At 38.0% G+C, this 21,740-nt stretch overlaps 1 protein-coding gene across 3 annotated transcripts in view; it reads left to right on the top strand.

The window, feature by feature from the left end:
- Positions 1-7,554: 7,554 nt before the first annotated feature.
- NOVA1 (NOVA alternative splicing regulator 1) overlaps positions 7,555-21,740 on the top strand; it is a gene marked incomplete at both ends in the record, with an annotated part of 126,269 nt that continues 112,083 nt past the window's right edge. For all 3 annotated transcript variants that reach the window (XM_079536669.1, XM_079536668.1, XM_079536667.1), the window contains 2 exons: positions 7,555-7,690; positions 9,501-9,644. In XM_079536669.1, the coding sequence (XP_079392795.1) occupies positions 7,555-7,690; positions 9,501-9,644 (280 nt within the window). The remainder of the gene's footprint in view (positions 7,691-9,500; positions 9,645-21,740) is intronic.

Raw genomic sequence — 21,740 nt, 5'->3', positions numbered from 1 at the left:
TGTTTTTTGGATTATAAGTCATGCATCCAGTTACAAACATATAAAATTTCACTGTACTGGTCTTCGTGAATTATAAATCAAAATCATATTTTGCAACAGGATGGTAAGATGAATAAACCCCAAAGTAATTAATAATTTGCCACTACCTCCTTTTGTCTCAAAATGGTAACTTAGATAGGTTTGTACTACTATCTGTTCTAACCTTACTGCACTTTGTCTCAAATAGGTAGCATTTTACTCAGACCAGATAGCCTTTGTGTGCCCCTGACACACAGATGTATGTTTGTATGACAAACAGGAAGATATGCATGAAATTACTCTGACCAATTTATCCTAACACTAAGTTTTATGTCTTTCCTCTACTAGAATTTCCAATCCATGGTTATTTTGAAATAATTATTTTCAAGTAGACCGAGCTATGAAGCACTGGAATAATCAACTTACATTGTTGTAGCAAAATAATTTCTTAAGAGCAAACTCTAAGGCATTTGCTAACCCACAGGGAAGAATCAGCTGAAGTTCCCAGCATAACCTTGTATTCTTGAAGGTAATAACAACTGCCTAAAATCTCTGTGCTGAAAATTAATTTTTAGTGAACTGGTATATGCTTTTTTATACACTAAGTCTTTTAAAATATTATTAAAAATGTCCAAATCTTTATTAGGAACTTTTGCTATTGCAATGATTTTACAGATGTGACTTTAGTTACTTTTCCACTGGCAAAAATCCTTCTGCTATGCTATGCTAATATTCTACTCACAGAAAAGATTTCTTTGGCAGAATAGCTTATGATTTGGAAAGTTGATTACAAATTATACTGATAAAAATGTATTTCTGTTGGTTGGTAACACAGAAGAGTTTGCTAGTATAATTTTATTAGTACATACTTTTAGTGGTCTGAAATAGTATTTATTTTTGAAGTGAGCAAAACGATGTACACAACTAAAATTTTGCTAATCACAGTTACAACAGAAAAATCAGTAACTTTGTTTCCATCACATCATTCTTGTTTCTCCTTTGTCTCCTGTGGAATGTTTACTTCCTCCCTTTCCATTCTTTTCATTTGCTAAAATAACTCTCATTGTCAACAGGACTACAGCAAAATTCAAGGTTTCAAAAAAAGGTCCTGTGTCATTAGACTATATTTGAAGTTATGACATGTTTTCACTAGTTTTAATTTATGTGAACAACTAAGACTTCATCACTATCTTTGAGAACATGATACAGCTTCAGTAGAGATGCCCTTACAACTACGTTACCACATTATTTCACGTCTTTCAATTCACAGGAAATGGTATAGTATTGCAGTGGACCAGGCTTCACAACAAAATCCAAGAAACTGACTTCTCCATTCACGTTTCTTTTTCATCTTTCCTTTACCCTAAAATGTCAAAATTTCAAATAAGTAAGACAGTGGAATGTGGGCAAAATGAGGCATAAAATAGTAATATAGCAATATCAGTTCTAACAGCAGAGATTAAAAACAGGTATACTGATTCCCTTAACAGTACCCTATTCACCATACAGCACTTAGATGAGTACATCTTTAAGAATCTGGAGTGATAGCTGGTTCTTCTGACATTCTTTTGTAATACAATGCTAACATGTATGCAGTCAGCACCACCGTAAACTAACATACACTTCCTTTATTTCTCACCTACTAGGTTACAACATTATTTCATTACGACTGAATCACTCCTGTCTTGTGTCTGTTTTAATCTCTGATTTATTTATTTCAGTATTTAAAAAATAAATGAGAAAACAGGAAAGAAGAATACAACTCTTGAAAAACAGCTGATATTGAGTCTTCAGTTTCTTTCATTCTAAGAAATAGAAAGTCTTACTGTACAGCAAAGTCACTATGGAGATGACTTTTTGGAAAAATTCTCTAGCCATTGGAGTTTTATGGATTGTACCATTGTCCTAGTCAATTCCTTGTAGGAGACAAAAAATTATCTTGTTCCGAGGTTACCTTATTTTTCATACTGACATCAGGGTATGTTATTAGATAACCTCAAAATAGAAGAAATACAGGAATAGTTTATAAAACAGATCTACAACTGTAGGAATGAAGAATTTTGATGAACACTGTGGAGTAGGAGGAAGCATGAGATCCCTTTGCTAAGACAGCAGAAATGACCATTGATTTTCTATACTCACTCTCTCCTTCCACTTCTAAGCAGAGAATTTTGGTTAATACACTCATATTATGATAAATGGTATGGTCAAATTATTACCACTGTGAAGTCACCATCCACAGAGAAAGCAAGCAAAGAAAGCTACCACACAGTAACCATCTACAATATGAAAGGATTTAACTGTTGCCCATACTGTGCATCCAATACATGTGTGAAAAATACAGGAGATATAAATACTGGAAAATGGATAATCAGGCTTCTCTCTTTCTAAATGGGATGTTCAGCTTCCTTCCTTAAATCTGGGTATGGTTTTCTTAAGATTAATGCTGATGCAATTTAGAAGTTCCAATGAGATTTAAAAATATTTACTGACAAACAATTCATGAAGTATTCAAAGAACATTTAGATAGTTTAATCAAGAATGACTATAGTTTAACTGGTAGACTACTGCAGAAAAAAAATAAATCATAAACAGAGGCAGATGCTAAAGGCTTGAAAGAATAAGTTGTAATTTCAGTTTTCAAGTAACTGCAGTTTTAGTGGAGCAAAGGTTTGCCAGACATCAATTGCCAGAGCAATTGTTTGATAATGAAGAACTCCCGGTAATACCAGTTTTATTGTAAATAAAAACAGAACTTGTTTTCTTTTACCTACTCTGGATGTTTAAGAGATATCATTTTTCATCTAAAGATTACTGGACTCTGTCGTATTTCCTATAAGAGGAAAACCAAGCCATTAATTCTATTAACTAGAAGAGGTATCCATCACCTCTACCAGAAACAGAATTGAGTTTGGTTCCAAAGGTAGTCACTGAACCACTGAAACATGAAACAGGCCCCCTGTTTTTGATATTTGATTCATATATTTTGATGCTCAGTGAACCTAATCAGGTTAGGAGGTGTTTACTGAGGTAATCCAAGTGTGGAGCCCCCAGTATAAAAAAGACAGGGAGCTGTTGGAGAGTCCAGAGGAGGCCACGAAGATGATCAGGGGAGTGGAGCACCTCCCCTATGAAGACAGGCTGAGGGAGCTGGGCTTGTTCAGCCTGGAGAAAAAGAAGGCTGCGGGGTGACCTCATTGCAGCATTTCAGTACCTAAAGGGAGCCTAGAAACAGGAGGGGAATCAACTCTTTGAAAGGGTCTGTCCCCAGGACAAGGGGAAATGGTTTTAAGTTGAGGGAGGGGAGATTTAGGTCAGACATCAGGGGAAAATTCTTTACCCAGAGAGTGGTGAGGTACTGGAACAGGCTGTCCAGAGAGGTTGTGGATGCCCCATCCCCGGAGGTGTTCAAGGCCAGATTGGATGGGGCCCTGGGCAGCCTGGTCTAGTATTAAATGGGGAGGGGGAGATTGGTGGCTTTGCATGTTGCGGGAGGGTTGGAGATTCATGATCCTTGAGGTCCCTTCCAACCCTGGCCATTCTGTGATTCTGTGATTCTGTAATTGATGTAAAGTTACTCTGTGGACTTCCATGTGTTAACATATATATTTCATTACTTTGGTTTATGCCTCTTCCTAATCCCTGTCATTTATAAAGACAGCTCTCATGCCTGTGAGAGAGACCATTCACACCTCTCACAGACAAGAGTGTTCTTAGAAATAAGGCTGGCAAACTGAACTTGTATTTCATACTATCACTGAATTAATTCTTTCTGAAGTTATTGGTAGGAGATAACTGAAAGAAACAGGAAAAGGAACAGCTTGAAAACAACTGGGTAGATATGCCAGTCTGGAACTGGCTAGAAAAGACTGGCAGGTAAGCAGATTAGAGAAAAAAAAAGGGAAATTCTGCTGATAACAGACATTCTAAAATTTTTCCATTGGTCCTTCTTCCACAGAAATAATGGCAGAGTGGAAACAAAGCTGTACAACAGGCCTCCACTATTTCTATAGGTGCTTCAGACCATGAAAAATACAGGAGGCTGACAGCACCACAAGGCAGTGTCCTGGGTAGTTTGCATTTATTTATTTATTTATTTATTTATTTTGGCTAAAAACTATTTCATTATGCCTCACCCGTGATAAAATCACAGCTTGCAAAAACTACCCGCGACCTCTGCCGCTAGAGGGCTGCACTTTCTGCCATACGCTCCGAGACCTCAAGATCCCGGCTCCAGACAGGTTACCGGCTTTGACAGACGGTGCTTTCAGAAGCATATTCTGAAGCATATCTGTAATAACTAACAATTTTGCTCATATTAAATTGTTGTTGCAACTGTTAATTATAACTTAAAATGTCAATTATATGCAGCCATTTGCTTAGTTGAGTAGAAATCCTACTAAGAAAATAGCTGAGAGGCTAGTTCTATAGCTTTAGCTAAATTCTTCAAAACCTATTCAAACTATAAAGAGACTACTTACAGATACCAAAAAAGATTTTTTAAAAGCTTGTCTTAGTGGGACCAGGAGATAACATATAAAGAAATTATTAAACAAAAGACATTCTGTAGAGACAAGGGAAGGCACTTGTGAGACAGCTGTTCATGAAGAAACAGACTAACATAGAACAGACATCTGCTGAGCCTGGAGAAATTAGGTTTCAGGATTACCATTTTCCTCTAAGCTTATGGAAGACATATACACAAAAAACACACGCTGCTTATCACGTTAAAACCCTTTTTCATTCTACGTGTTAATAGTCCTATTGTTAGGATGAAACAATACTTTTATTTAAAGAATGCAATCAAGTAAATGTTTTATAAGCTAATTGGAATTCCCAAAGGGAATACTTGCAGGTGCTGAATCCAATCAGATCTGCCACATAATTAAAATTGGTGCAGGGGACACAGTAAAGCAGATGTGGTCTTAAAACAAGAGAATTGTTTGATTCAATGTTACCACAGATGAATGGGGCACATTCAGATAGATAAAGGAACCAGTGTTATAAATTACAGTTCCACTGCGGAAATTGACTAAAAATGGCTTCACTTGAGCATCAATGTTTTTTATTTTTGCCTTCTAAATTTTCTGTAAGCCGTCTGCTCAGTTTACAAATAAAAAGAGGCTGCTTAGGACTGATGACCGTTCAAACTGGACCCGAGGTTTTTAAGCCACACAGTTTTCTTTCTGGCTCAAATACTAATTAAAATTCTTCAACTGGAACTTAGTAAAGAAAATGAAAGAGCCAAAAGAGTCCTCAGCTTGCTGTACCGTAATTGTGTCAGCAACCGCAAAGGTAAAAGAAGCCAAAAATTTTATTTCAGTCAATGAAGCAACCATGAGTCAGAATATCTTAGATACAAAGGGTATAAAATGATTACGAACGTACCATTTTTACACAATATTTTTTCTGACTGTACATGCTATCAACTTGTTACTGAATGTGCTGCATCTGTTTCATCCAGCTGTGAGGCTAGATACTGCATTCCTGGGACACAATTCCCAAAGAAGCTATTGAAAGTTTCCAATTTACAATGCTAGATTGGGTCTTTAATTTGTGAATACTTTTGGGCAGGAGTCTGTTCAAATACAAAAATATCCATGCTTTAATACCCAATAGTATATTAGATATCTGGCTCATAATTTATAAGTACTCGCAAGACGATATGCTGTACTATGTATTATGTATGAAATCTGTATTTTAAGCTCTAAAAATTGTTTTGGGCTGCATTTCTGGTAAGTGATTACTAACACTAAGGCTGGGTTTCCCAGGGAGCTCAGAATGGAAGTTGGATTTCATCCACAGCCAGCCAGGTTTTCAGCCTGCATTGGACAAGAAACCGAGTCAGCGGCCATTCCGTACATACACGCAGCAATATGAATTTAGCACACAACATGGTTTAACGCAGTAAAGGCACGTTGCTAGAACTGATGCTCTGGTGCTGACCACGGCAGTTATGATTATATTATTTTGCCAATTTTTTCAAAGGTAATGAGTGGATTAAACAGCACAGAGTGGAGTAAAAATGCCATTCTAGCGCACGGGCAATCCCTCCCACCTTCACATTCTCGGCACCTCGCAACCCTTTTAAGCTTCAACCTGAATACTCTGACATTTGCAAACGGAAATACCCCTGGCTGCAGTGAAACATCTTTGCGTTTCTATTAAATATTTATGTAAGAAATGCCGAGCTGTGTTACACAGCTCTGGCTTAGCCCAGCTGTCACCGCACAGAAATAATCTCTTTATTATTTTTCCTATGAGCCCGCGGGATCGGCCCTCGCCCAGCTGCCGGCAGGAGTGCCAATCCCGCTCGGCACCGATGGAGGAGGCGCTGCTGGCCCCGCTCAGACACGGCCCCGCTATCCGGCGCCTCCTCTGCAGCCACAGCCGCAGCCGTCCTTTCTCGCAGCCGCGGGCCTGCGAGGCTCTGCGCGTAACCCAGGTGACGCGGCACCACTGCGCGGACCCTCCTGGGGCGGGAGCGGCCTCCCCACACGCCCTCCCACCACCAACCCCCACCCCTCGGGCCGCCGCAGAGGTTAAACCGCCCCCGCCTTCCCCCCCAGCGGCTCTGCCGTGCACGACCCGTGATTGGCCGCGCCGCTCAATCCCAGCCTCGCTCTCTTTTGTTCCCATTGGCCAGATCTCCCGCCCGTCTTGAAGGGAGACCCCACCTTCTTCTGTAAGCTCCCCCAGAAACCCCCCTTCCTCCCCCCATATCGCCCAGCTGCCCCCAGTCTGGAACCCCCTTCCCCGGCTCTAACCTCTCCTGCCTCAGGGGCTTCTGCGGTGTAGCCGAGGTCGGTGGGCCCCTGCTCGCGGCCGGACCCTGCTCAGCCAAGCCCGCCAGCTGCCGGAGCGTCCGGCGGTGGTGCTGGGTGGACACGGAGCCCCCCCACTTCAGCCCCGTGCCCAGCCCGTCAGCCGAGGAGAGCATGAGGGCGCGCCGCAGCGTTAGGGCAGGCAGGGGCCGGAGGGGCTCGGAGGCGGTGTGAATCATCTCCCCCTCGCTCACTCGCCCACCATTTACACCGCTCCCTCCTCCTCCCGCCGCTCCCCCCTCCCGCCCGTTCTCCTCCGTCTCACTCGTTCTCGCTTTTCTCTCCCACTCTCTCCCCTCCTCTCCTCTCCTCTCCTCCTCCCGTCTCACTCTTTTCACTTCCCCCCTCCTCCCCTCTCCCGCTTCTTTCCCCTCTCGCCCCCTCGCTCCCGTCTCCCCGCTCCTCATCTCCTCCTGACACTGCACTGCAGCTGCTCCTCCAGCCCAGTCCTGCCCGCTTCCCTCCCTCCTTCCCTCTCCTTCCCTCCCCCCGGCTGCCAGATAAACAAGGCGCTCAGCATCCTCGGCAACCCCGAGCGTAGTTCTACATTTTCGAAAAGGACAAGAGAACGGGACGAGCCCCCTCCCCTCCTCCTTCTCCTCCTCCTCCTCCCCCTTTCCCTTCCTCTTCCTTCCTCCTCCTCCTCCCCCTTCCCTCCCTGCCCCCCCAGCACCGAAGGGAAGAGACAATTCTCCTCCGAGCAGCAGCAAACATGATGGCGGCAGCTCCCATCCAGCAGAACGGGACCCACACCGGGGTTCCCATAGACCTGGACCCGCCGGACTCCCGGAAAAGACCGCTGGAAGCCCCCCCCGAAGCGGGCAGCACCAAGAGGACCAACACGGGCGGTGGGTATCTCCTCCGCCGCCTCCCCCCGCCCGACCCACCCACCTCTCTCCTTCCTTCCCTACCTGCCTGCCTCCCCCTCGCCCCCCCAACCATTCCCATTTCTCTAACGTTATCATTCATCAAAATGGCGTCGCTTTTCGGCATCCACCGGGCTTTTGATTTAATGCCCACGCAGGGGCTACGCGGCCGCGACCCGGCGGCGGGGAGGCAGGCGTGCGGGGCTCCCTCCGCACAATTGGCTCCGATCAATGGCAGCCGGCTGGAAGGAGACAAACGCACTCTCTTCCCTTTGCATCCTTCGGGTCACAAGTTGCGTTTCAGCCTTGCCCTGCGTTTCCCTCTGCCTTGGCCTCGGTGCTATTGTCAGCCTGTGCACGGTGTTGTTTGGCTGCGGGGGGCGAGGGCTGGCTACTGCGGGGGGAGCCGGCTCTTCCGCGGGGACTCGGGAGCTATCAGCCCGCCCTGCCCGGGGGAAATGAGTTATAACGGGACCGGCGTCTCCTCCGCTCGTTTGCACCAGAGTCGTCATAACAATGCACCGAGGCAGAGGTGAATTTATTTGCCCGATATTAAGACAGCAGGCTGGCTAAATATAGTGCATCGTGCAGCCGGCTGGATGAATATGGATGGGCACTATTGTCACACGCAAGCACTTAAGGCGCTTGTAGGTTTGAATGGGGAAAGTGAGGTGAACTCGGATCGCTCCTCTTGCTTAAGGGGGGAGGGAAAACCCAATAATCACTTTGTAAAATAGATTCCATGGTAAAAATCTTGATGCTAAAGCCAATGGGACATCTTTTTAATCACTGAGGAGATCATAAGTCTGGGGAATCGACCAACCTTTATTGTCCTGCGCTTTTTCAGAGCTGGTTACAGAAGGTTGTCAGACTTCAGTGTCTCTGACTTGGGATGAGAGCACTGATAATCAGTTGCTGGATCAGATTGGATTTTTTTTTTTTTCCATTCATTGCATATGTATTTTTTACGGTTCTGGTTGTATGCTTTAATGCTAGTAGGGAGTAGAGGACTCTCATTGTCTATCTCATCACCTTTTAAGTGTATTTACAATATGTGACTTAGGCTTTTGAGTAACCGGGAAAGATTCTTAATGTCCTTTAATTAATGAGCTTAAAAGAGATCATTGTTCCTTAAGAACTGCTAAAGGAATACACCAGGATTACTTAGGCAAGTGATTCCATCCTCACCATGTTGAGTTGTTTTCTTGGCAGTGGCTGAGATGCTTGGAATAAAACCCCACATTTTGGGTGGGTTATTTGGTAGCAAGTAGTCGTTTTTCTCACTTAAGAAGAATGCATGCAATAGCTAATTGCTATTCTCATGTGTTTGCTAATGACAAACAAATAGCCCATTAGAATTTGTAATTCATTCCTCCTTAGTTTTGGCATTTCTTTTGCAGTATTTTCAAGCAAGGTTGTAGTTGTGACGAGGCACGTTTTTGTGCAGAGATTCATTTTTTTTTTTTTTAAAAGGGTTTAGTCATTTCTGTATGCTATGGTTACCAGCAGGAAAGCTGAAAACATTCCGCCTTTGAAATAGAGTTAAAATTTTATTCTTATTCTTTTACAGAATTAAGGAATGTATATGGATTCTTTATTTTGCTTGAAACAAAAGTGCGTATTTTGAAATGTCAGAGACATAGTCCAAACATGTCTTGCAAATGACGCAACTGGTTAGATATAAATGCATGCATTAGTGGATGAGGCTAAAGATATAACATCATTTGTGGGTCTGGGGGGGAGAGATCAAAGTTTGTAAGTCATATTAACCATGCATATCTCAATTTTTCAGAGGATGGCCAATATTTTCTAAAGGTCCTCATACCTAGTTATGCTGCTGGATCTATAATTGGGAAGGGAGGACAGACAATTGTTCAGTTGCAGAAAGAGACTGGGGCCACCATCAAGCTGTCTAAATCCAAAGATTTTTACCCAGGTAGGTGTGAAAATTAGCTGATTATTTATGTTTAAATCCCATGGGTTGTATGAACGTGTCAGTATGTTTCATGTGTTGGCACATAAGCATCAAGTGCAGCATGAAATGTTTTTTTTGAAAAGCATGCAACAAAGTTGCAACAGTGGATATGATGTTTCATTTTACTTGATGTATGGAATGAAGTGGGTAGATTATCATCTAGTAATCTAAGTGCTTTATATATGTCTAAAAATGTTTTCAGTGTTGCTGAAAAAAATATTTTGTTTGCTTTTTTGCTAGTTAAAAAAAAAAACCTAGCTTTAAAGAACCAACTTGACAGCTGGCGTAAAAATAATTGTTCGTTTGAAGTTTTCAGACACTGCAATGACAATTAAGCTAGAATGAATAAAATTGAGAGGCCTCCTCTTAAAGAATGGGCCATTTACTTTAAATCCATTATGTACCTTCTTTATGCCTCATTGCTTTGTTCACTGGCTCTGGAGTGAAGTAAAGAGGACAGGCGCTGCTCTTTAGATATTCTTTATATTATGTTTACCACGGTGGTGGAAGAAAACTCTGCTATAAAAGGGAAACACTGAACAGTTGAAGAGCAAGTATTTCTCATAAATTGTATCTGCATGCAAGAAACAAGTTTTCAAATATTAGTGTACGATAAGAAATAAATACCTGATTTAATATTTTTTCTTTAAAAGTTCTGAAGAGGAGGTCTTGCATAACAGTATAAAACATCTTAGTTTCTGCAATTGGATTTTTTTTTCCTTAGGGTCAACAAATTAGCATTCTGTATTTGAATGTGATCTGGGGGGGTTGTTATAAATGGATGCAGATAACGTGATACTGGTTTTGGTGTTTTGATTCTGTTTTGATGGTAACCTGGTGATTTTAGAATTGACTAGGTATTAACATCTTTTCTGTGGAAAAATAAGAGCTACTTTTCATTTGGTCTAGTTTAACAAGATGAATTCTCTAAAACAGTGAAGGCAATTGGTATGGGTGTAAGTAGGACACTAACATATTAGCGTTTATTTTCCCTGTCTTATTAGTTCTGTATAAAGGAGAAGTGGGTAATCTCTTATTAATGGAGATATTGTGGTCTTTTTACAATGAGTTTTGTGATGGACATTTTAATGCACCTGTTGTATATCTCCTTGGTGAATGAGATTTGTAATTCCTACAAGTCCAAAGCTGAAGTAATGCATGTAGTTTTTTTCCATTGAAACATACAGTTTATGAGCTGATACTGTTGGTGGGGTTTTTTTTCCTTTTTTAAATTTTTCATTCCCCTTTCGGAAAGTTAAAGGAAAAAATATTTTGAAAGGTGTGGAAGAGCGGGGAGTGGGGGGAATCAATGTAGAATTGTGAAGATTCTAGGAAGAAATAAAAACATTCAAAAGAGCTTGATTGCAGAATTAATAACATAATCCGTGTAAAGAGCTGCACTAGTAAATTAAATTCGCTGTCAATAGATGAAAATGAAATAGATTTTCTGCATTATACATGAGGTAGTATGAGATATGAAAGGATGTTACAGAAAATTGGTGTTTATGAAGTATATTTAAAATACCAAATTACAAGCCTTTTCATTTTACTACAGTTTATTTACACTCAGTTGGAAAGGATGCTCGAAAGATTAGATCTTTTGTTTAGTACTCCAGCAGAGTTCTTCTGTTTTTTGATTAAATCAGAATTACATATTATCTTGTCTTGCAAATTATAAAGATATATCAGGAGTAGCAGATAAACCTTTGAAAAATAAAAAGTAGCTAGCTAGACACCAGTAAAAACGTTTGCGACAAACACATTCTCTCTTAAAATCAGTAGTAGTAATAATATAGGCAGCTAGGAAAGAGAGGCTCAAACTGTTTAACTGTAACAGGTGCAAATGAAGTTCCTGTTTGACTTTATACTTTCTGCTTTGGATTTGCAGCCACATTATGTAGAAAGTGAGTGTTTTAAGGAAGTTGGTTAAGGTGTGGAATGGATCTGAGAAATGGACTCCAATGGGACTAACTCTTGTTGGTCTTTCTGTTTGCACTTGACTACAAACCTGTGGAATTTTCAGAGGTCCTGACATTCTGTAAGCTGGTAACTTTTGGGTTTATTCCAGACCCTCAGACTCATATAGCATGAGGGAAAGGGAATCTTGTGAAATAGCTAATATAAAGATACAATTTATTTTTTGTATACTGTTTCTAAGTGATTATTTTGGTTACTTAGCCTGTAATACTGTATGTGACTCAGAATGTGTTCAGTGTGTGTTTGAGTATGAAATGTTTACTCACTGAATTTTCTGTGAAACTTCTCATTTTTCCAAAAAGTTTTAGCACAGTCTGACTAAGTTGTTGTTTGGAAAGGAGGAAGTTGGTTGTAATACGGAAGTCATGAGTAGTTTCTATGATCTAATAGTGTTCTTTCTTTTTTCTGTAATGTAGGACTTCAGTATGCAGACTGATTTCTGTTGGCATTATTTTTGTGTATCAAAAAAATGACATAACTACTGAAGAATCGTATGGCAGCTCTTATTGCAAGACATTGAAGAAAAAAAAAACAAAAACGTTTTTAACTGAACATCTTAGTTCACAAAATAGAAAGCAGTACATACATCCATTTTGACCAGAGTCTTATTTTTTTGAGTGCAAAATTTATTCTTCTCTTTTCAGGTTACCAGCTGACTTTCTGATTGTCTGAACTTTTGTAGCTTAAGTTTGTGCTTATCCCTGATTCTTTCAGTCTTGTCCCACTGGATTAGTAGAAACAAAATTAGACTGGCAAAAAATAGGCCCTACTTTTAAAGTAATGCTGGTAACTTTTGCAGAGAAGTAGAGTGTATGTATTGACTGCTAAGTTTTGGTCCAAAATTTAAATACTGACATAGCCATTCTGCATGAATACTGATAAAGTGAACTTCGTAGAGAAAGTGGCCCTTTTGCTGACCTGTTTTGATTCATGCTTGTATTTTGAGCAGTATAAAGCAGCGTCAGTATTTTTGTTGCATTAAGCTCTCAATTTTTCTGTTTCTCCATTCTAAACTATAGCAAGGGCTGGACTGAGAACTCCTGTGGACATATGTATTTTTTCCTTTGCGAATGCTGACGCGTGCTTGCATTCTCTCTTGCTTTCTCTCAGCACTGGCCCCCGCCCCCTTCAAGTCTCTCACTCACACACACGCACAAAATTATGTTACATTGCATCACGTTGTTTATCTTGCAACAGGATCTTGCCTGATCTGAACTTGATGCTTGAGTGAGTTTGAGCTCGGTCACTGTTTTTTAATTTATTGGAATATGAAGTCATATGTGTACTTAAATCAGATCATATTAAGAGCAGAGCTTAATAAAAACATAATTAAATGGAGATAAGGTTTTACTGCCTTTAACAATAGAGAAGTTGTGTTGTTTTTAAAGCAGATTTCTGATCAGTAGTGTTCTAAATATTTGGAGAATATGAAAGGAGGAGTTTCCTTCCTCTTCCTCATGCAGAATATATGGAGTATGCCTCTGTGATGTTTTCACAAAGTGAATTGTTAGTGATGTTTTGTTTGAATGTCTTTTTTTAAACATCCGTGAATTGTGTGAGATCATCTTGCTGTACTTAGTTCATGTGCCCTTTTGAATATTATCTCATTGTGACTCCTAAAAACATTTCAAATGCATTGAATGGACAAGTAACTATAGAAACTTATTAATTGTAAGTTTGCTTTTGAGTTTCGTTAAACTGTTAGGGTAGGGGAAAGTGTGATATATCCAGCTTGGTTCACCATTGTTTCCTTTATATCATTAAGGAATTGCCACGTTAATTTCTAATTATAAAAGATAGCTGAAGTAGCAGAAGGAATGTTTTAAAAATTAACTCATGGATTAATATGAGTGAAATGCTATTTTTCAGCAGTAGATGAGTATTAAAAATAAAAGGGAAATAAAGCAGTTAAAAGTTACATTGGAGTTAGTTTAGCTGTCTGTCATGGTTCTTGAAGGAGGCTGTCATAGATGAATAAATACATCCCATTTTTATTCTTGATATTTCTTTGTTTAAGTGTTGACATTCTCTATTTAGAGACTTCATACATATAAATCTAAGGTTTTCAGATTCTGTTGTAAACATTTACTGATAAGAGCAACTACTGAGATAATGGAAATGCGGAGGTGACTAAAAAGTAGAGGTTTCAGAGGTGGATTCTTTAGAGCTGTGTAGTTTTGTAAAGAAGCTGTCATTACTGATCTTTCTACTAAGGGAAAATAAAAAGCAAGACCATAAAAACAAACAAAAAAAAAAACCAACCCAACAACAACAACAAAAAAACACTCTAGTGTTGATTGCCAGCTGTTCAGAGAGATAATTCTCAGTTGGACAGTTGTCAGTTGCCTAGTTACTGGAAGAGAATTTAAAAAAAAAAAAGTTAGCTTGTTAGACTGCAGATCTTTAATATGTTTTACATTTAAAAAGAAGCTGAAACTGAATATGTAACTACATATAATCTTGAGGTTATTCCATATCTAATTTGGCCAGTGTAAATTTAGCATTTTCTCATGTGGCAGATTTAGAAAAATTCTGAGTAGAAGTTTTGTGCTGATTTCTTCTGTATAAAGGGGCTTCTTTACGTTAATAAGTGAATAAACTTGTGCATGACTGTGTTTTGCTAAAAGTGCTGTGCCTTTCTCTTATGTAAGAAATGTATAAAACAACTTGATAGATGCAAAATAATCTACCTTTTTTATTGGTTCGCTTGTTTTTGCATCGTAAAAAAACGAAATATGATGGCTAGGGTCAACACAAGGGAATGCTGTATTTAGTGATGTTTGACTTTTCTCTTGTGATTGTTTTTCTCACTTTTTTCAATTTTGTTGAAAACTATATGATTTGCGATACAAAAGCTGATGTGTCTTTTTGTTCTTTTTCTTGTTGGTTTCATCCTGTAGCAGTCAGTATCTTTCTCAAGTACTGTGATATTGTATGTTTATTAATTGACTGTCCTTTGTAGTTGACCTTAATTTATTTCATTGGTGACTAGTAGCTTTTTGGCCAGGAAATGAGACCTTGAATTTAGAGAATTTGTTAGACTTGCTATTAGGAGTAGAGGATAGAGTGATTTGGAAGAAGGGCTTGTGCCTGATTGCTGTCTCATTTCCATCTTTGGATACTGTTCTAGCATAAAGTTAAGCAACATCTGGAGTGATTTGACTGACAGTCAACTCACTGGGATTTATCATTGCATCCTGCAGCTGGTGCAGTCAGCTTTGCAGTCTTATAAAGAGATTAGTGTTGTTTTTTTTTTTTTTTTTTTAACCATGTATTAGCCAACCTGCAGGAGTTAATGACCTGATGAGGAGTGTGGTGGTTGTCAGTGGCAGTACTGGAATGCTCCAGGTAATTGGGTTGGGTTGGTGAGGCTCTGGCAGTGTGCTTCTCACGTTGCACTGCAGCTGCTCTTAGGCTTAATTAATCTGACCCTTGGAGGCTGCAGTATCATGATGTAAAGCACAATATGTACTACAAATGGAAATGCTGCTTTTTGTAATATTATTGATTGTATGTTTCTAGGTAGGACTTGAGGTTTTCTAATTGTCTGACACTAGCATAAAATTCTTAATGTGCTTTTCCTGTCCCAAACATCTGTGGAATAATGAATCTGATAAATGTGGTATTGAAATGTCACCATTGTAATGGGTATAGCAAAAATGTTTGTGTTTATTCTGACAAAAGATATGTCTATTAATGAAAATAGCTATATTGTTTAAGCAAATGGAATGGGAGGAGAGTGAATACAGGTGTTTTTTCACTGAGTATTTTACTTCTCTTTCACTTTGGACAAGCCTTTTGTATCTGTGTCTGGTATGTATTTCTTGCGTACTGTAGAACACTTTGTAATGGGATATGCAAGGTGCTTCTGTGGGAATTTGGTATTTGGTGGTCATAATAACTTAATGTGTTGTGTATTGTGAGTCTGTTAATTTACTGTAGAGATACTATTATTTTGACGGTGTGGCATGACTTTATGAAATTGTCAGGTTCCTTATATTCATCCTGGTACTGAGGGCCATTCTGACTTTCCAACCCCAGAGAAAACATCAAACCAGAGCTTTAACTGTCAATCTGTAAATGTTATACTGCAGGCTTGCAAGACTCTATTTCAACTTCTTTTTCTTTTGATTTTGGAGGTATCTTCATCCCAATTTGGGATTATTTGTAGTATTGTAAGTATTAACTGTTGTAATTGTTGCTTGTAATTGAATGATAAATGATCATCAGGATACTTTTATTTTGAATTTTCCTTATATTTAATAGAAATGCTGAATATTTTAAATACATAATAAAAAGTCAACTATCTAAATTCACGCAATCCCCACATATTAACTTGTTTTCACTTTATCATATTAAATAGTTGATTATAGTTGCATCTGATTGGTATTGACTTAATATTAAACGTTCTCCTCTTGTTGGTTATAGCCAAGCATTAAAATTCATTTGAAGGCACTTAACTGGTGTGATTGAAACTTGAGATTAAGGCATGTTCAGAAACATGTCTGCTGAAGTCAGCTCCAAGTTGAACAATGTAGTAGTTGCCGTTGTAACTTTCGAATGTGAGCTTGTGAGCCTTTGCTTGAGCTAGGTATAAGCAGTATTTCTTTATGTGTTGCTTGTATCGGCATGTGAATTGCTGTAAGTTTAGGTAAGGTTTAAGTATTGTCTGTAATTGATGGGAAAAATTAAGCCTCCTTCCTGAAGGGCCACAGAGAACAGGAGTTGTTGTATAAAGTAGCTGATGTGCATAAGATGAAGAGTAGTGAATTAGGGACCAGTTTGAAGTTATACTGTGGTAATTTGAGTGACTTTGGGGTCAGGTAGTTTAGTTACTTCCAAATGAGGAAGAAATGTAGTTGTCTGTCTACATAGGTGAAAGTGGTTATGTAAAATTAGCATGTTAGATATACAAAAGCGCCCCGGACAAAATTTCATGTTTGCCTCAACATGTAGGTTTTGATTATGAAAAGGCTAAACACCTGTTTTTCATCATTGATCTTTCACTGCATCCTGCAGGGCCTGTCATCTCAGCATTGACAGGATCAGATGAAAAATACAATCGATGTGTTGACATTTTTTTGAGAATCATTCAGGTAAGATTACTTATACAGAACTACAGTGAAATTCATGGCTGCTGCTAATGTTTCACCAGTTGGAGCCTTTGCATTCTCAGTCATTAATTAAATTAGATACTGAGGTTCTGTGCATGTTCCTGTGTTTCTATTTTAAAAGCACTTTTTGTGCCTTGCTCAGTGCCATTTAACTCTTGCAATTTCCACATGAAGAGCTTCACACATTTGTACTTTTTTTCCCCACTTTGTAGAGTGACACCTGTTTGCTTGAATCAAGAACACCTCCAAAACACACATCCAAAGCTCTTGAAGATTTGTATGTACATGTATTTTCATTTTATTTTGAAGTAGTAACTTTAGTTCTTTCTAAAGATTCTCCATTTGCAGTGTGTGGGGGGAAAAATTTCACTGTAGAGAACCAGATAATCAGAGACAGCAGCAATTTATCATTTTTCCTAATATATACTAAGCTCTCATTTTTCAAACTGTATGTGAAAAATCATATGTATTTAACTGGATATGTGACTATGAAGTATCTTTAAAACAAATTATTGAAAATTTTTATATAAAATAATGCAGTACCCAAGGAGAAAGTGGCACATAGTCATTTATTTGACTTCATTGAGTATCAAGTAAGCACATGGAGTTAAAATATATCCCACTGTGCTCCCAAGGAGTTGGACAGTGAAGTTACAGAATGTTGAAGGGGGAGGAAAGATCATGTAGGCCACATGCAATAGAATGATGAAGCTTGATCTGAGATTTATGTTTTGTCCCTACCTGTAATCTGGTGCTTCCTGCCTGCATGTAGATAGGAGAGTGTATAGTAGAAACAGCAGGTTATGAGCTCCAGTGCATATTGTCTTGTCAGCCGTATTGAGCTGGACTTGCAGAATGTTTATTTTTAATCTGGTAGTTTACCAACAGTTTTCTTGAGGATGGTGAAAAGGGAAATGGGTGACTTCTTAGCAGTTTATTGACCTGGTTTGGAAGTGAATTTCTGTGGAGCAAAAAAGGCTCATCTGGCATCCTGTAGATCTTCAACTAAATGTAGGTGTGCAGCTAAATGCTGCTACTGGATTCCTTAGAATTTTATACAAATGATTTATTTCAATGAGAAGTGTTAGATATAGAACATGTATGTTTTCTGTCTTGCATGTCTGCACACATTTCATTGTATGTCTTCTACTTACTGTATTAGATGGACACTTGGCAACTCTGTCAATCTAAACTGAAAATCAAATACCCAGAACTCCATATAATTATGTCACTTCCTAGCTTCTGAGTCTTTTACTGTGTGGTGTAGCATATGGTAAAATCTGCCAGTTTTTGTTGAGATTACTCTTTCTTAAGCATGTAACTTCTAGCATAGTGAAATGCTCAATAAAAAAGGAAGTGTTAACTTCACAAAGATAATTTTTCAGGAATATATATATATAATATATTTAGGTTGGTATAAATATATATATATATATTTAGGTTGGTAGTAACACCAAGTGCTCATCTAGTATTTGCACTGCTATTAACAATAATGAAATAAATACTCTAACTCAATGAGCTGTTTTCTAGTTTTGTATGGATCTATATATGTGGCTAGCTGTTCCAATAAGTGCCAGAACAATGCCTTAAATTAAAAAGTATTTTATGATGAATTGATCCTAAATAATCAGAAAAAGGGGAGTTTTATATGACAAATGTGCAACTTAAGATTTGAAAGGAAAGCCTCAAGAAGAAATAGTTACCTTGCATGGCCCCCAGCTCTTTGTTTTACACGGGTACATCACGTATTCCTTTTCTGATTAACTAGTATTTGGAAGAAGGATACAAACAGTTCTTCAGGTAGCCAGATTTTAAATCAAATTGTTAAAATCAGTATTTTTAAGAGTGTGTGTAGAAATCTGCATGTAATTACTATTCTTAGAGCTTTATTATTGGCATGTTGTTGATGAGTAAGTCAGTGAAAAGGGAAGCTGCATTTGTCCTTGCTTATGTTTCCCATACTATTTACGAATAAGAAACTCAGTTAATGCAAGTATTATATAAACTTTTAGTTTCAAAGATGCGTAGGGTGGATGGTGGTGGCAAGACAGGTGTCTGAATTAAGCAGTGTATTTTAAACCTAAGTAATTTGGATTTTTAGTTTGGTAGTACAATGGCGGATGAAACGTGGTATTGGTGAGTGCCGTGCAGTGCACAGCAAGGGAAGTATTTAATTCAAAGAAGTGGTGAATAAATCTTAAAAAAAAAGTGGTGCTTTTTAATCAGTGACTAATAATTTTCTTGTTTCTGTGTATTTTTTTACGGTGGGTCATTTTGATGGTACTTATAAATGTATTTGTTTTGATGTTCAGAAGTAGTGCTGTTTTTTTTCCTTCATACTTTGTTAGGATAAAACAGCATTTGATTTAGGGGAGCATACATGGAAAGGGCACAAAATGTAGTCATCTAGAATTACAAAATCAGTGCCTTTATTTTTTCCTTCATCAACACATGCATATGCTCAACATTGGAAAAATAAATACACAGTTGTTTTTGTCCTTTTTTGAGGGGGATTAGCTTGCTAATGTCATGCACAAATGGTTACTGTGCTTTCAATGCTGGCTAGCCCAGGAACTTGTTGAATTTCACCTTGTTCAAAATTCTTTTTGTAGATTTTATTTTGTAAAGAAGTCTAGCTTGTAAATTTTGGCAGCTTTATATTAGTTATTTGAAGATTGACAATTTTGTCTTTATTTAAGTAGCTGGTGCTTTTACTAGAATGACCAGCTCTGATTTGGGTGCCTTCTTTCTCCAGTACTAATGTTCAGAGGTAATAACAATAATTTATTAAGGGTTTATAGTATTACACCCATGATTAAAATGTAAAGACTTTTTCCTAAAAATATGTATTTTAGTGAAATGGGCACCTGTGATAGAGCAGGGGTTTCTTCTGAGAAATGTTGCATAATAGATTAGGATAGGTTATCATAATGCTCTCTGTAGTTGTAAACATGACAGTGTCTTAATTTGGATTTTTTCTCCCTCAAAGATTCTGTGAAGACAAAACTTGAAAAAAAATAGCAGCATGGAGATTGAGGGGAGTCTTAGTACCTACTAGCACTGGTTTTCTGTGATGAGGTTTTCATAAAGTTAAGTGTGCTTGGGGGGGGGGGGGGGGAGAGATAAACTGAAGATGACTATTTGATATGAAGTCCACACCAGTGTGCTCAAAAGTATTTCAGGAACTAATGTAGATTTCATATTTGTAGTATGACCTATATCAATAGGTCTAGAAAGGTGTGTGATGTTCTAATGCCAATTCAGAGGGAAAAATGCTGTTGTTATTTACTGAATTGTATGGCAGTTTATTAGCAAACCAAAAGAGAATGGTGGTGTATTTCATGTGAAGAGTAAGCTCATGTACATGAAATAATGTGAATCCAAGTCAGTAGATATTCCTGAATCCTTGTAGGTAAGTCGATAAGTAGAGGGTAAGATGAAGATACTTCATTTTTGAAGTTTCACTTGCTTCAAGTAGGTTCTATTTTCTTAATCCCTTCAGAGTGTAACAGTTTTCGCCGTAGCATTTAAATGTTGCGTACAAAGGAGCTTATTACTCTCCAAATTTTTTTTTCTCTTGCTCATAAGCAAAAAATGATTTTTATATTAGATTTCGTAGTAGATGTTTCTTCTGGATAGATGTAGCATACTGGTGTCATCAACTTCAAGGTGTGGGATGCCCCCTCTAAGCCCTTTCCATGGGGAAAATTGAATAATCTTGCAGGATGGCCCATTTCATAAAAACTGAAGATCCTTAGAAAGATGTGTATTTCATTAAAAAATGCTGCATGCATGCTGCTATATTTATGAGACTATCAGTGATGCAGTCTCATCAAGTATTTAATTTTAATTTTTAATCTACAATTTACTCCATAGAACTTAAGTTTTTCCCCTTATAGATCTTAAAATTCTGAATCTCGATGTTGTAATGTAGCATGTCCTAAGCACTGGAAAACTTTTAGTTTGTTTCCTGAATAGTTTAACATGGCTTTTCTTTCTTAACCTCTACTTTTATACTTGATGTTCTGTGTAGAAGCTGTGCCAGTTAAATGTATTCACCACTCTCAATCCAATGAATTCATATTGTGTGGTAAGTAAAAGTAGGTATTTTTAGCTAAGGTGAGGACATTTTGGAAGGAATCAAAATCTGAAGAATTTTTTTCAACTCTCTTTCTTAAGATTTCAAGTTTTGTATTTCTTAAAGTTGTTCAACCTCTTTCTGCTGATGAATGAGATACAACTCTCAAATCATTCTACTGCTGATGTTATATTATTTTCAGCAAAAAGAATATAATATTTTTTGTCTCCCAAGTGTGAGGAGACAGAATTTCTTGTGATTTTCACTGGTTAGTTTCAAAAGGTTGAAATGAAAATTCATGAAGTATGGAGCTAAAAAAATTAACAAAAATTAGTAACAGAGATTGCAGGAAGGACTCTATTTAATATTCTATCTATTTAATAAAGTTCTGATCTGAAGTGTTAAAAGGAACTGGTAAACTGAAAATAAATTCTCTGCAAATATTGGAATTTTGACTTGAAATAATTAACCTGAAGGTCAGTTATCCTATTTTCCTTTGATTAATTAAAATGCTTTGACTCAATTTTTTTTTTTTTAAGAGGATTGTTTGGACTTTTCAATAATGAAAAAAGTTGAAGTGCTTTAGGGATTTTTTTTTGCCTTATTCTGGATTAGACCAATTGTATAAACAAGACTTGATTTTTTTTTTTATTTTTTATTTTTTTTTTTTTTGAGAATCTGACCCTAATTTATTTGAAAGTGAAATAAGTATTTCAGGTTCATTGTCCAAAATCGAATGCTTTCAAATTATTTCAGCATATAATGCATATAAAGTGCATCTATTTTAATGATAAATTAATGTAATAATTTTTTAATAATTTTGTGATTGTTTAATTTTGAGTCAAATAGAAACTTTTGGTACTTTTATTATTCAAGAACTGAATGTTT

Source organism: Tetrao urogallus (genome assembly GCF_951394365.1).
Source record: "Tetrao urogallus genome assembly, chromosome: 6".
In the NCBI taxonomy this organism is placed as follows: Eukaryota; Metazoa; Chordata; class Aves; order Galliformes; family Phasianidae; genus Tetrao; species Tetrao urogallus.
Note: the sequence above shows the minus strand (reverse complement) of the source record. Positions and strands in the feature narration are given on the sequence as shown.